The sequence below is a fragment of the Falco punctatus genome (assembly GCF_963210335.1).
Source record: "Falco punctatus genome assembly, chromosome: 6".
In the NCBI taxonomy this organism is placed as follows: Eukaryota; Metazoa; Chordata; class Aves; order Falconiformes; family Falconidae; genus Falco; species Falco punctatus.
This window is the reverse complement of record NC_137585.1, coordinates 91,512,718-91,525,833: the sequence shown is the minus strand read 5'-3', so window position 1 is coordinate 91,525,833 and position 13,116 is coordinate 91,512,718. Positions and strand designations below refer to the sequence as shown.

Sequence of the window (13,116 nt, the reverse complement as noted above, 5' to 3'; positions counted from 1 at the left end):
AAAAAATATCCTTATGGCTCTCTCACGCCGCTCACACTCCAAGCAGCTGTGCCCACAAAAGCAGATTTGTCTGGTTTATGCCAGTGTAAGAGCAGGAGACCCAAGGCAGATGCCTCTCAGGAGGCCTGCGATGGAGAAAGCCTTTCTGAAGCCCTGGGATCCCGCAACGTGCTCCCGGCCGCCTGGGCAGGCGCTGCTGGGAAGTGCAAGTCGGTGGGCAGGGAAGAGGGGGTTCCCCACTTGCATCCTCCTTTAGGACCACCAGCACTGCTCTGGCTCCAAGGGTCCAGGGACTTTCCATGGCTTCACACCCGCCTGAGCACCAGTACCAGAGGGAAGCAGCTGCTGTGCCCATCCTCTGCAGGGAAGGAGAGGGGCCGGGGAGGGGGCATGCACGCCGTACCTCTCGCAGTTGTGCCCTGCCGTGTGGTCCCGGCAGCTCAGGCACTCTCCGGTGTAGGGGCTGCAGTCGTCAGCGTGACCATTGCAGTTGCAGGGCTGGCAGTTGGGGAAGCCCCAGAAGCCAGGCAGGCAGCGGTCACACTGCCGCCCGTACACCCCGGGGAAGCAGTGGCACTGGCCCGTCTCTGCATCGCAGAAGGCGTTGTAAGAACCTCGGACCTGGCACTCGCACGCTGCAAGGAGAGGGGGAGAGGGGTTGCGTTTCCACAGCAAGTCCTAAACACGGGGCCGCGGCCGCAGCACAGCCCGGAGCCAAGGGTTTAACGTACATCGGCATCCACTTGGCCCGAACCCAAAGGTGCCAGGGGCGCATCTGTTGCACTGTCTTCCAACAACATTGGGACGACACTGGCACTGTCCTCCGCTGGGATCGCACACCGAACTCAGGGAGCCCTGGGGGTCACACTGGCATGCTGAGCAGAGAAAAGCATCGGGAGGAGTGAGTACCGTGGCGCAGGACACGAACCAACTGCCCCATCTCACGCAAACCACTCTGCCTGCACGCGCTGCCCAGCTTCCAGGTGCAGGGTGCCCTACAAGTGGACAGTTACATACATAATGCGGTCTCGTGTAATAGCGCAGAAATGCTGAATATGATGTTCTTGCAGACATCAGTCATGGGAGTTTTCACAACACTCCTGCTGTTTTCCAGACACCGGTATCTTTGGAAAGTTTCCCAAGCGCTGTTCGTGACCACATCTTCACCTGAGCCTCCCACTGTGAATATGTCCAGTGATTTGCAGTACGGCATGAGAACAAGCTACGAAACAATTTCACAGTGACAGTGTCACTATTTATAAATAGTCTCTGCCAAAATTATGAAAATTCAGTATTATCCCATTTCCTATCATCCTTCATTGGCCAAAAAGCAAACAGCCAGACAGAATGTGGAAGGGAAATGACGGTATTTCTCTAGTTTTTTGTGGAATAGTTCTGGTATCTACCAAATTCTTACCAAATCTACCAAATTCTATCCATTCAAAAGAATGCTGACATTCATGACATACATGGCACACATTATCCTCTCCGAAGAAACTACAGGCCATTGGAACTAGCTGCAGTTCTGTAAAATACAGCAAAAGCCTCTTAGCAAAAAAAAAACCTACATACTTTGAGACTGAAGAAACCTAAACTGTTTTATCTTGCTCAGTTAAAACCTGGCTTCAGCCATAAGCAACAACGTTGTAAAACATTACTTTAGATTTACACAGACTCATGCCAGAAGAGATGCAAACTTTCAGGCTTCTAAATACACTTGTACCCCAGAGCATCCCCAAAATAGTTTTTACTCACAGAGTCAATAAGCGTGTATGGGCTCTCCGTCTCTGTATCCACTGAGGAGTACTGGGGCAGCTCCAGGCGGATGGTGTAATTCAGCCCCTTCTCAAAGCAGACAGGCCGCGGGAAAATGACGTATCTAGATGAGGAACAGGAAACAATTCTTACTTCAAACATCCAGTGCCATAAAGCATTTCAGGTAGCCCTATAAAGCAATCAAGATAATGGAAAGAGGCCAAGACTGGGCAGAACAAAAGTTTGATGTGAAAGAAACAGTTTGGAGGCTTGTGCAAGTCATAACTGGAAAAGTTAATCCACTAGATAAAGAGCCATACCGATGTTCACTCACAGGCTGTGCAAACATTTCCCTCCCCTCTTTACTCGGTGAACAAAACAAATCAGAAAACAAGAATAAACTTAGAAGCTTTGAGTCTACAGATACCATGCTAAATATGTTTTTGTAATTCACTGGAAACGAAATTTCATCCCTTTTCATAAAGGCCACAGCAAACTGGAAGCGTGATGTTACTCTGTCCTGATTGTTTTGTAGATGTTTTTTCTCCTTTTGTCCCATCCAGTTATACTGACCTGGAGCCAGGTGACAGCGAGACGACCTGATTATCATCATCAGGAACTGTATTGCCACACCGGCTACCCGTAGGAATCTTCCCTGGGCGTGAGACGCTGATCACAGCTTTTTCCCACTGATCTGGCAACTGGGGGGGGAAAAAAAGGCCGATCAGCATCAAGGAATGGCCATAAGCTCCCAGGAGCATCCAGAGCTCAGGCCAGCAGGAAATGCATGAGCACAGACAGGGTGGTCTCTGCGCTTCAGAGAGGAGGGGCTGCGGCCCAGCATCAACGGGGCATCGACTGGCTGAAGGTTCGGGCTGAGACAAGGCAAGCCAAGTGCCCCTGGGCACCTTCCAGCACAACAGCCTCCCTCCCTCCCAAAAAAACATGACTAGGTGTAGGTGGTCAGCAGCCCCATCTGTAGCACGGCATCAGCAGGGGGTTTGGCAGCCTCCTCTCCCCCCACCTCTTGGTACTGTACCCGAGTATTTCACCGCAGTCAACCGCTGCCAAGCTCTAGGTGAGGAGCTGTGGGGATTTTTTGCCTTTCCTTTCACCCTGCGAATTATCCACTGTCAAAACCAACTGCCTGCAAACTCTTGGCTGCTGGCGTTCAACATCCAAGATGGGTGAGCTGTCTTCCAAGACCCGAAACAGCATTTCCACCCATGAGAAAGCCATCTGGCTGATACCAAATTTATATTCTAATCTGTCCTGACAGGACTTGTCACTTTTTAATTTGCTCATTAAACAAGTGCTGAAACAATGCAATAATGAAAGAAACTGTAAAGCAAATAATACTCGTAACAGTCAACATCTTTGTGATTTTGACACATCTCAAACATCCAGCCGAGTGTCCACCCTCGTCTTCCGAGTCCTGAAGATGCCTGGAAGCGCCGGGCTCCTGTCAGTCATGCGCCAGGACAGCCAGCGCCTGCCAGGAGGCAGCAATGCCCATAATCACAGACCTACCTGTGGCTCGTAGCGGACCACAATATCGTACTCCATGGAGTAGGGGATGTTGTCGATGTAAAATTCCAGGTATGCCCCTTCGGGGACCCTTACAAATCCTATGCCTGTCCACGATGGTGTGCGGTCTGGCGTGTACTGGCGCTCTATTACATTTACTCCCTACAAAAACAAGGAACGGAATTTTGAACACCAATACATTAAATTTGCGAGCCCCATGGGAGTGCATGAAGTGATGAGTTCTACTGATGGATCACTTCTGGATCGCAGCATCCATTGTTTGCATCCCAGACAACACAAATTCTCTTTTAAACCCGTATGTGTGCACACTGTTACCCTTCCGCTTCACCATACAGAAAAAGCAAGGAAGATAAAATAAAACAACACTGCACAACTCTTCATCCATCACACTGTTATGGTGGAGAGTTAAATTAAAAAACTTGCTGTAACTAATCCACCAGCTACAACATCTCGTCCACTGTAAAGACTTTCACATCACACTTGTAGCGGTAGGATTTACTGCAGTGGCACATAACTGCACTCAAGCTAAGTGCTAATTACTTCCTGACTACACCGGGCGTCTCCAAACCAAAGCACAGCTCAGCATAACATTTGAAAAGTAGATCACTAAGTAACAGAGATCCTAATCATTGATAGATGTTTAATAGCCAAATCAATATATGGTCACTCCTTTCGGTCTGAGGTGCCAGATTTTTATCTGTTGCTCTTAGTATAAAGCAAAGAAGAGGAAAAAGGCAACAGAAAATGGAAACGTGTGGTGCTCGAACTTCCCATTTCAAATATATCTGCATCCACAAATAGTTCTCCATAGAACAACATCCTGAGCATTCCTAACGAAGCTGCTTCATTAGAAAGCGATAAAATGAAAGGAAACATCTATATATATGCGTATCAGTTCAGGATGTCCCCTCATGTATTCTCACACTCTGAAAAGAGCCTGGCTGTAAGTTATCACCCTTTGGCTTTGCACAAAGGGTCAGAGCTCCCCAGAGAGGATGCCAGGCAGGATGGAAGTGAGGGCACGCAGCTGTTGGGAGCACAGGGGCTTGGCACTGCCTGAAAGCCCCTGCGACTCGGTGTCACTTCATTTTGTCTTGTGCTGGTCCCCTGCCTGGGAATTCAGAGTTTTATTCCGCCACCAGATTTGCGAGAAAGGCTTTCGATGCTGGAGTTTTTTTAAATGGTTTGTTCTGAAGGTTTCAAAAGGCAAACCAGCAGCACATCCCCTCAATCTGCTTGGCAAGGCAGGTGGGTTTTCACGCCAGGCTCCTCCACCCTCGAGCCTTGGCGAGGCCTGGGGTACCCCCTCTCCAGCTGCGCAGACACAAAGTGCACCAAAACCCCTGTGCGAGCTCACATGCCCTCTGCTGTGGTCCAGCTTCTGCTCTGCACTGTCTTCCCTCTCTGCGGTTATCTCAGAACAAAAACCCTCTGCCTTGGTTGAAACTGCAAAGTGCTGCATTTTGCCTGAAATAAAGAAATTAGGACCAAGTGCCCTAATCGCAGGCAGAAAAGGATCTGCTGCTTTAGAGAAACCATTATCTCCTCTCCCTGACTCCTTGCAGGAGGCAAAAAAATTGATGTAATCACCTAGCTGCTGTTAATGAATTAAAAGCAAGGCTATTTGTTCGATGGCAAACAGCAAGAGCCAGACGCTGATGTACCGTGCCCAGCGGGCAAAACAAGTTACGAGGCTACCTCACTTACAAAACCAGGGGTTTTTGCACAATCATCTGTGGTTTTAGTCATTAATAAAAGAAATATTACCAGCGTACAAAAACTCTAAAAGCCGTGGCAATGTGCTTAAATGCATACTTTGTTCCCTCCTGGTCTCAGCTGCACCAAAAAGAAGGCCAGTGTCATTGTCCCACTGCTCTCGAGGTAAGAGGGGAAGGAGAAGCAGGTACGGTGGGTGCGAACACAGTGAAGTACAGAGAGGGATGCTGACAGGAAACTAGCTGTGCATCCATGATCAAAGAAACGGATTTAAAAAGGAAAATGGCAGCTTCCCCCCCTAAATTGCTTCATTATTTATCGGTACAAAGATTGAAGAACTACAGGTTGACAGTTTTCAGACTTAATTCAGTTTTGTGTTTTCCACATTTTAATTGCAAAACACTCAGGGTATAAACCAGATGCTTCCAACGCCCAAATGGTGAAACAACTTTCCCACACCTGACCAGACACACCAGCCCACTAAAACTGCTACTCACGGGACCCAAGCTGGCTTCCTCCGCCTCATAGATGTAATGATCGAGTGAAATGAAGTAATAGCCAGGCTCCACCTGGTTGCACTGACGTCCGAACATGTGGGGCCGGCATTCGCATTGGCCGGATTGACTCGAGCAGCTAAAAGGGAAGAGCAATGAATTTACAGCTCATCTTGGCTATGCCGAGACAGCGCTAGAGCAATCTTCCACTCTGGTGTGACACAGGAGAAGGACTTCTGGACACAGCTGCATCTAAACATGAGATATTCTCGGGCTCTGCACAGCTGGACCATCTGTACTGCTGAAATGGCAGCCTCGGCTCAAGCCAACCATCGCTCTCCCAAACAAATCCTCGGGAGCAAGCACGGGCCAGGGACCGTTTCCAGCAGGCAGTTTGCGTGTGGTTTCCTCTGTTTGGATGGCAAGAGGATTTCTGCTATGGATGCAGGCAGCTCCCCGGGGCCAGACAGCAGGCCTGGGAGAGCCTCGCTTGCTACCACAGACATAGCCAAGGGGCATGTCTGCCCTGCAAGCCTTCGGCTCCAGGCTTGCAGGCCATGCAAGCGGCGTATCTGTTTGTATTGGCTGAGGCAAAGCAAGAACACGCGTGACCCTGCATGCCCCCAGACGTCAGGCTGCCTTCCTGTGCTGCAAAGCACATCCTGAGACATTGCCCACCAGCAGCTACGCACGGGGGCGGGGGGGGGGGGAACCACACCTGGCTGCTTTAAAGCAGGACAGACACAGCCAAAGAAGTGGGGCAGACAAAGCCATCGCTGGGGAATGCAGGAGGCCTGTCCAGGGCGGCACACAGCCCTCCGCTTCCTTCACAGAGAGCCATTTTATTTGCTCAAGACATCTCTAACCCCAAACTGCCTTTTGGCGGGTTTATTGTTCCCACAGCCCACCCCGCATTATGAAGAACCCTTGGGCACGTTCTATTTTTGCATACACCTGGTCACACTTTTTCATAGCAGGGTTTTTTCAGTTCACCAAAACACACCCCTTTCTTGAAATCTGAGTGGAATTTAGAAACATTTCCAGAAGTCAAACCCCTCTGGTTTCCATGGAAGACCTCCAGGCTTCTCAGGCCCCCATTCTAAGAGTAATTTCTAATCGAAATCATGTTTTAAATTGCAGAGACTAACTTAATCATTCACTTTGAGATGCCAGAAGTCCCCTAGCTGCCCCAGAAGGGGAGCTGGGCAGTTTCCCCTCTGGGGATGGCGATGACTCCACCACCTGGGTTACAGCGGGGCAGGGGGGGGGATAATTTCAGGCAAGGTGTGGCTGCCCCAGGCGCTGCATCCCACATCTTGAGCAGGAGCCAGGAGGCAGCAATTCAGCAGCGAGGGGGAAGTTCCCCCTTCCCACTGACGTTCGAGAGCAAAGCCAGAGCCAGCGCCAGGCTTCACAGCTCTCCTGTGGCTGCAGGGAAGGCTGCTCTGCGCCCACACCAGGACACCGCACGTCCCCTCCCCACATGGTTTTGCAATCGCTGGACTCAATGCATGGGAAACAGGCTGCAAAGCCTTGCTGGGCCATGGCTGAGCCTGCACCCCAAACCCCTGGAACCGCGGCTGCACTGCGGGAGCTGTTAGGAACTACGCGGCGTGACCGATCTGTGTGCAGGGAGCAAGCACGGGGGAGTAAATAATCACTGACAGCTACGCCGCCGTCTGCCAAGGAGTAATAATTCACTCAGGACTGGAGGGGAGTGACGGCCCACGGGGCATTCCCACGGCAATCCCTGCCACAGATGGGGTGTCTGCAGGCTGTGACGTCCCACAGGAGGCACACTGGGACCAGTCCCATACTCCCCCGGTGCAGTCCAGTGGGCTCCAGTGGGAAACAGTTTGTCCACTCCCTTGGGAAACTTCTGCGGCTTTGGACAAAAGTAGAATATTTCAAAGGGTTTGTGGAGGGAAGGGGGGGGGAAGCAAAGCAACATGCTGCTGTTGAAAAGCCTGGGGTTGGACACGCACCTAATGCACAGGAAACTGCCCCGGTCAGAGGAGCAGTGTGGCTATCCAGGACCCCTCTGACCAGGCATTTAAGCCAGGACTTTCCCTGCTCTTACTGACGGATGCATCTTCAAAAACTACGCTTTTCTCTGAAAAACCTCCACCTCCCCCGTGGGCACTTCCTGGTCCGCATCCCACCCCACGCAGCACCAGCGGGGCAGCACAGCAGTACTGTGCAGCTAGCGTGCTTCCCCCCATGCTGGTGGGCAGGCAAACACACTGGGGCAGAAAGACGGTCCCAAACATCCTCCTCCACAGCACGCTGAGCCCTGGATGTTGTGGTTGCAAATGAAGGGAAACTCACTGGGGTGAATGATTACAGGAGAGTAAATGGGCTGAGACTCACTTGTTGTTCAGCGCTCCTCCCCGGTCGCAGTCGCATGGCCGACATCCATCCATGTCATTGCTCAGGCCCCAGTGCTCAGGCTGTAGGAGGAACCGCCACCAGCACTGTAACCCAGTGCTGATTTAACCCCATCTACCCCAAAGGCACATTTTGAAATACTCAGCGTAAGCCACCCCAGACTGCCCCCCAACCTATAAATCCTGCTCCCCTGGTCGGGGGCCTACCCCTACAACCACCAGCACAACCTCCCCGCCTGCTCTCCTCCTCCTCACTGACCATCTCAAGGGCTTGAAAAAAACAACCCACCTCTTTCTATCTAGCTTTTAAAACAAGATTCAGGAGGACCCAAGCTCACAGACCTTACTCCTACTGCACCGTTTACACCGGTTTGGGCTCCTGACCCATGAAAAGCTTGAAAAATCACAGCCCGGTACGTCACCCCGCAGCAGGGCGCTAGCCATGGGGCTTCGTGCGGGGCACTGCCCTTGCAGAGATGCTGCTCTGCCTGCCCGACAGCCAGCCTTGATTAGCTTTTCCATATAGTTCACTGTTAGATAAGACAGCCCGTCAGTGTTTATACAAACACATCCCGTTATCTGACAGCGTGTTTCTATAACACTCCAGCACATATAAACACTACGTGGAAATGTATGCGTATGAAATAATCCCTGCCTAAAATAATAGCCTGTATAGAAAGCCTTTTTTTTTTTGGTAACACTGCCTCTCTGACCATTTTGTCCTTCACCCCAGCGGGAACTGCCCCAGATCCCTCATTTTCACTGAGCCACCGCTCCAGATATACTAATGCCTCGGTCCTTACAGTCCTGAGAATTAATCTGGGTGCTCTTGTCTGCCTTAACGTGCCTCCCTGGTCCCCGTAACACAGCGTGCTTCACTCCTCCTGGCATCCCCGAGGTGCCCGCTCCAGCCTGAACGCCAGGGCGGGCAGAGAGCGGCCGGCACCTTGCTCCCAGCTTTCCGCAAGCCACCCTCCCTCACACTAGCATCTCCTAACGTATTTTCTGGCAGGCTGCTTACCAGGCAGTGACTGCACTGCTTTCCCGTCACCAGGCGCTTACAATAGCAGTTTCCTGTCTCTGAATCGCAAGGATTCCCCCCGGGGTGGGTACCCAGAGGATTACATGCACAAGCTAGATTGGGAAATACAAACAGGCAGGTCAAAACGCAGGATTGGAGTTACATTTTAGACAGCATCCAACCTAAATATTTACATTAAAGCTTCGCCTCCCAGGACAGAGATTAATTGCACGCTTTGCCCACCACCCACCCCCGTAAAACTTGAAATAACAGAACAAATAAGGAGGATTCTGCTGTTTCCACTGAATACACTAGAAGGATCAGCTGTGGAACTGAATTTTAAGGGCGGGTGGACTCCAAGTTACAGCAAATCTGTAAGAATGTTTTTCCTTTAGCAAAACCATGAAACAAAGGCAAAAAACCCACCCCACAAACCAACTTCTCCTGGTTCTAACAGCTCCTCAAAGAGCTTTTGATCACACATAAAGGAACATATGTTTTTACTCACACTGACAGCCCGCTGGGTCATCAGCACTCAGGCCATAGAATCCTTCTTTGCAGAGGTCACAACGCTCCCCTTCAACAAATAATTTACAACGGCATTGTCCGGCAATGAGGCCAGTAGAGAAATCAGTGTGGCGATCGCAGATGCCACCATTTTGGGAGCCAGCTGGGTCACAGTTGCAAGCTAAGAAGGAAGCACTGCGTGTGATTAACTGCTACAAAAGAAAAGGCAAAGGCTCACACCGAATTATTTAAATTTGGCTGCTGTGTAGAGAGAGGTATTGGACATGACACGGGTTGAACACGTAATGACCAGATACACTTCCAGATTCTCAAAGAGAAAACAAAACCCAGCCGGGTTCACTCAAGACCACCAAGACAACCACCTTCCCTCAAGGATCTTTGTTTGGGAGCATGGCACTGGCCAAAAGGCCAGTAATTCCTAAATTCTCCAGGGAAAGCTGGAGGGGGGGCCACGGCCGGGATGCAATGGCTATTCCCACCCTAAGGAGCGGGGCTGCACTTACGCTCACAGATGTCGGGGTCCCGCACGTCCCTCTCCGGGTGCTGGAAGTAGAAGGGCTTGCACTGCTCGCAGTTGCGTCCCACAGTGTTGTGCTGGCAGTCGTCACACACTCCCCCGCTGGTATTCCCCGTCGTCATGTACACTGCCATGTCAAAGTGGCACTGGCTGGAGTGGCCATTGCAGTTACACTCTGTGACAAAGACAGAAAGCAAAGTAAGAGTCTGGTCCCAGGGGAGGAACAAGCCTGCAGAAAAGACGCACCAAGTCCACCAAAGAACATGCAGGGCTTTACGTATTGTCAGAAGTCCCCAAGTAACGGGTACGTAATTCTCACTCCAGAACCCAGCTCTGTGTTTTTCACAAACTCACTTTTGCACGCATTACTGTTACGGCCTTCAGCAGGTCGCCAGGGTAAGTCATGGTAGAAATCCAAACACTGTTCACAGTTTAACCCCTTCGTATTATGCCTGCACATGCAGTGTCCGTGGACCTGTCATTTAAAAAAAAAAAAAAGAAAAAAAAAAGAAAGAATTAAAAAAGAGGAATACAGCTGGTTATAAAAGAGGAAAGGAAAAAACCCCATGCAAAACATTAATGCAAAATGTAGCCAGTACATAAAGAATATACTTCTGGAGACATTACTGCATGTAACTGCATGTAGGAAGACATAAAGGGCCACAGAAGCATCCTTTACCTGCCAAGGTAAGAACGTCCTCACACAAATTTGTCCTTCTTTCCTTACCAAACTACTGCCTGAATAAATACTCTCAGGCATGAACAAGGAGAGCACGGTTCCACCTCAATAATCACAAAAGCCTCCTGGACTTCAAAGTTAGCTGTTTATTAGCTGTTAATTAGCTATTAACATGCATCTAGTTATACCAGCGCAGTCGCTAGCTCAGCACCTTGTTTCCAGTCCTGCCTGGGTTCTCAAAGCAAAGACAACAGCCAGTGTGGATGGCTTTTAACCATCAACCCCAGACTTTGCCTTCAACATGTAAAGTACAGAAAAAGTACTAAGTAGACCAGCAGTGACCGTGTGACAGCTGCTGCCGTAGACGACGAGGACGACCGGCACGGGAGCTAGGATTTTAAAAGCAAAGCCAGTCCTGCTGCTGCCCAGGTGGAGACACTCACTAAAAGCACAGGGCAAGGGAGCGTACCCGCTCGCCAGCACCCCGCTGCCCCTGGGGCAACCACACAACCTCCCCATCTGCCTCCACGTTTTCGTCCCGTTAATAACTCACTCATTAACAAGGGTGCTATTACTGCTTGTCAGGCAAAAATCTGGGGGAAAACCAGAACCCAGAAGGGATGCAGCACTTGCACAGCAGCGTACAACGCAGGCAGCAGGGTTTTCCTTCAGAGCCTGCTGCTGATTACGGCTACAGCCTCCATTTCTCAGTTGATAACGACTGATACAAACACACGTCATGTTTGATTCGCAAAGGTGTTTCATTCTTTGATGTCTCTATTCACTTCAATTTTAGAGTAACCAAGTTGATTCCCATGCCCATCTCCGGCCCCATACTGTTACGCTCCCTTTCTGCATTCCTGCCTTTTAATTTCATCAGCTCTTTAACATAATCAGAGAAGGAAAGCTAAAACAATTTTCACCTTATCTCTGCTTGATTAACACCAATAACAAAAGATACATTTGCTGAGGAGGAACAGTTGTAAGTTTTCTTGTTTGATAATTGAAGGTGGGGAGCGTGGGGGGGCAGACTATCATCTTTCAATTTGTTTTAAGCCACTTAGAGGCACAAACAGGAACAGCTTTATGCAGAAAAGCGAGTATTTACCATTCCTTCCACTTCTTCCTCAAAGCCGTCCACTGGTGCACACTCACTGGCATGCCCGTAGCAGAAACAGTTCCCACGAACCACCATGTCGTAGATGGCATAGTAGTACTTCTCCCTGATCTCCATCCTCGAGTCCAAGAGATTATCTCCCAGAGTGTGCAGCTTGATGAATTTGACTCTCAGATTTGTAATCTTTAATAGGTCTGCAGGGGACACACAAAAAAACCCACCAAAAACAAACGCCGTTTGGGGATTATTTACCAGATATTGTATTGAATGGGAGGAAGCCAGAGTGACTTCCCAAGCACACTTCCTATGGGCAGCTCAGATCAGATGCAATTTCAGCAGTTACATACTACACACGTCACTTCATACTCTCAAATTTTTAAAAAATTACATTATCTTACCACAAGTTGATCACTGTATAAGTAAGTGTAAGCCTAATTAAAAATACTAGTCTCTTTTATTATAGACATATGGCAGGCACAAACACAAATATTATTAAAGGTGCACAAAACAGTAGCACCAAAAAGCCACTGGTTCTTTGGGCCTTTAAAGTGTAAGATGGGCAAGGAACCGATATTAAGGAACTGCTGACGAGTGGACGAAGAGCTTGAAGAGTTACAAGCCTTTTAGAAAAAAATCTTAGTTGACAACAAGACACGAATGTTTTTTCTCACACGGCCGAATTTCCTAGCAAATGTAACATTACATTTTGCTGAAAGAAGCAAGACCCCATCACTGACCAAATACAAAGGAGAAGTTCTCGAGGGACAATCCGTGGCAAGACAATATTGCAGTAATTAATTCAGTCTGCACGTTTGCTTTGATGTTATGAATCCTGTGTCATTTCTTAGAGCCTTGAAACTAGGCTTGAAAAAGGACTTCAAGCCCACGAAAGCAGAGTTTCTCCTTTAAAATGCTGGTTAAAGAAACACTCAATTTATTTAGCAACTAGCAACACTCTTCTACCTCAGATCTTTTCTTCTGCTCAGTTAGCTTTACAGTGAAGGACACAAACCCAAACTGAGAATGCATATTAAATTGGCAGTCAGGTTTAAGGCCAGGCGCTGCAGTCCCCTGTTCAGCCCAAACGCCCCAGGAGGTTTCTCTCTGAGCCACGCTCAGCAACAGATCTACCTTGGCATCCCCAGACTGTCACGACCACATATGAACACTACAGTAATTTGTGTTTTATGACTGTATGTGTGTTGGCCAGCCACACAGTGCTACCAAGGCCAACCAACCCGAAGCCATGACTCAGATGTTCTGAAAAATAAAACACGACCCCCTTGGTTTTAGCTGGAAATGCAGAATGATGCAAGTACCTCTGCAGCTGTTTCTTTTGCTTTCTGAATACTGT

The 13,116-nt window shown here is 49.3% G+C and overlaps 1 protein-coding gene across 1 annotated transcript in view; it reads right to left on the bottom strand.

Moving 5' to 3' along the window:
- The window catches only part of LAMB1 (laminin subunit beta 1), a 44,306-nt gene that overhangs the window by 23,210 nt on the left and 7,980 nt on the right, over positions 1 to 13,116 (bottom strand). The window contains exons 7-19 of the mRNA XM_080392749.1: positions 11,754 to 11,956; positions 10,321 to 10,441; positions 9,953 to 10,141; positions 9,430 to 9,609; positions 8,922 to 9,034; positions 7,884 to 7,963; positions 5,517 to 5,652; positions 3,286 to 3,444; positions 2,329 to 2,456; positions 1,756 to 1,879; positions 1,018 to 1,222; positions 732 to 875; positions 404 to 635 (exon numbers count right to left, since the gene is read on the bottom strand). Coding sequence (XP_080248875.1) covers positions 404 to 635; positions 732 to 875; positions 1,018 to 1,222; positions 1,756 to 1,879; positions 2,329 to 2,456; positions 3,286 to 3,444; positions 5,517 to 5,652; positions 7,884 to 7,963; positions 8,922 to 9,034; positions 9,430 to 9,609; positions 9,953 to 10,141; positions 10,321 to 10,441; positions 11,754 to 11,956 — 2,014 coding nt within the window. The remainder of the gene's footprint in view (positions 1 to 403; positions 636 to 731; positions 876 to 1,017; positions 1,223 to 1,755; positions 1,880 to 2,328; positions 2,457 to 3,285; positions 3,445 to 5,516; positions 5,653 to 7,883; positions 7,964 to 8,921; positions 9,035 to 9,429; positions 9,610 to 9,952; positions 10,142 to 10,320; positions 10,442 to 11,753; positions 11,957 to 13,116) is intronic.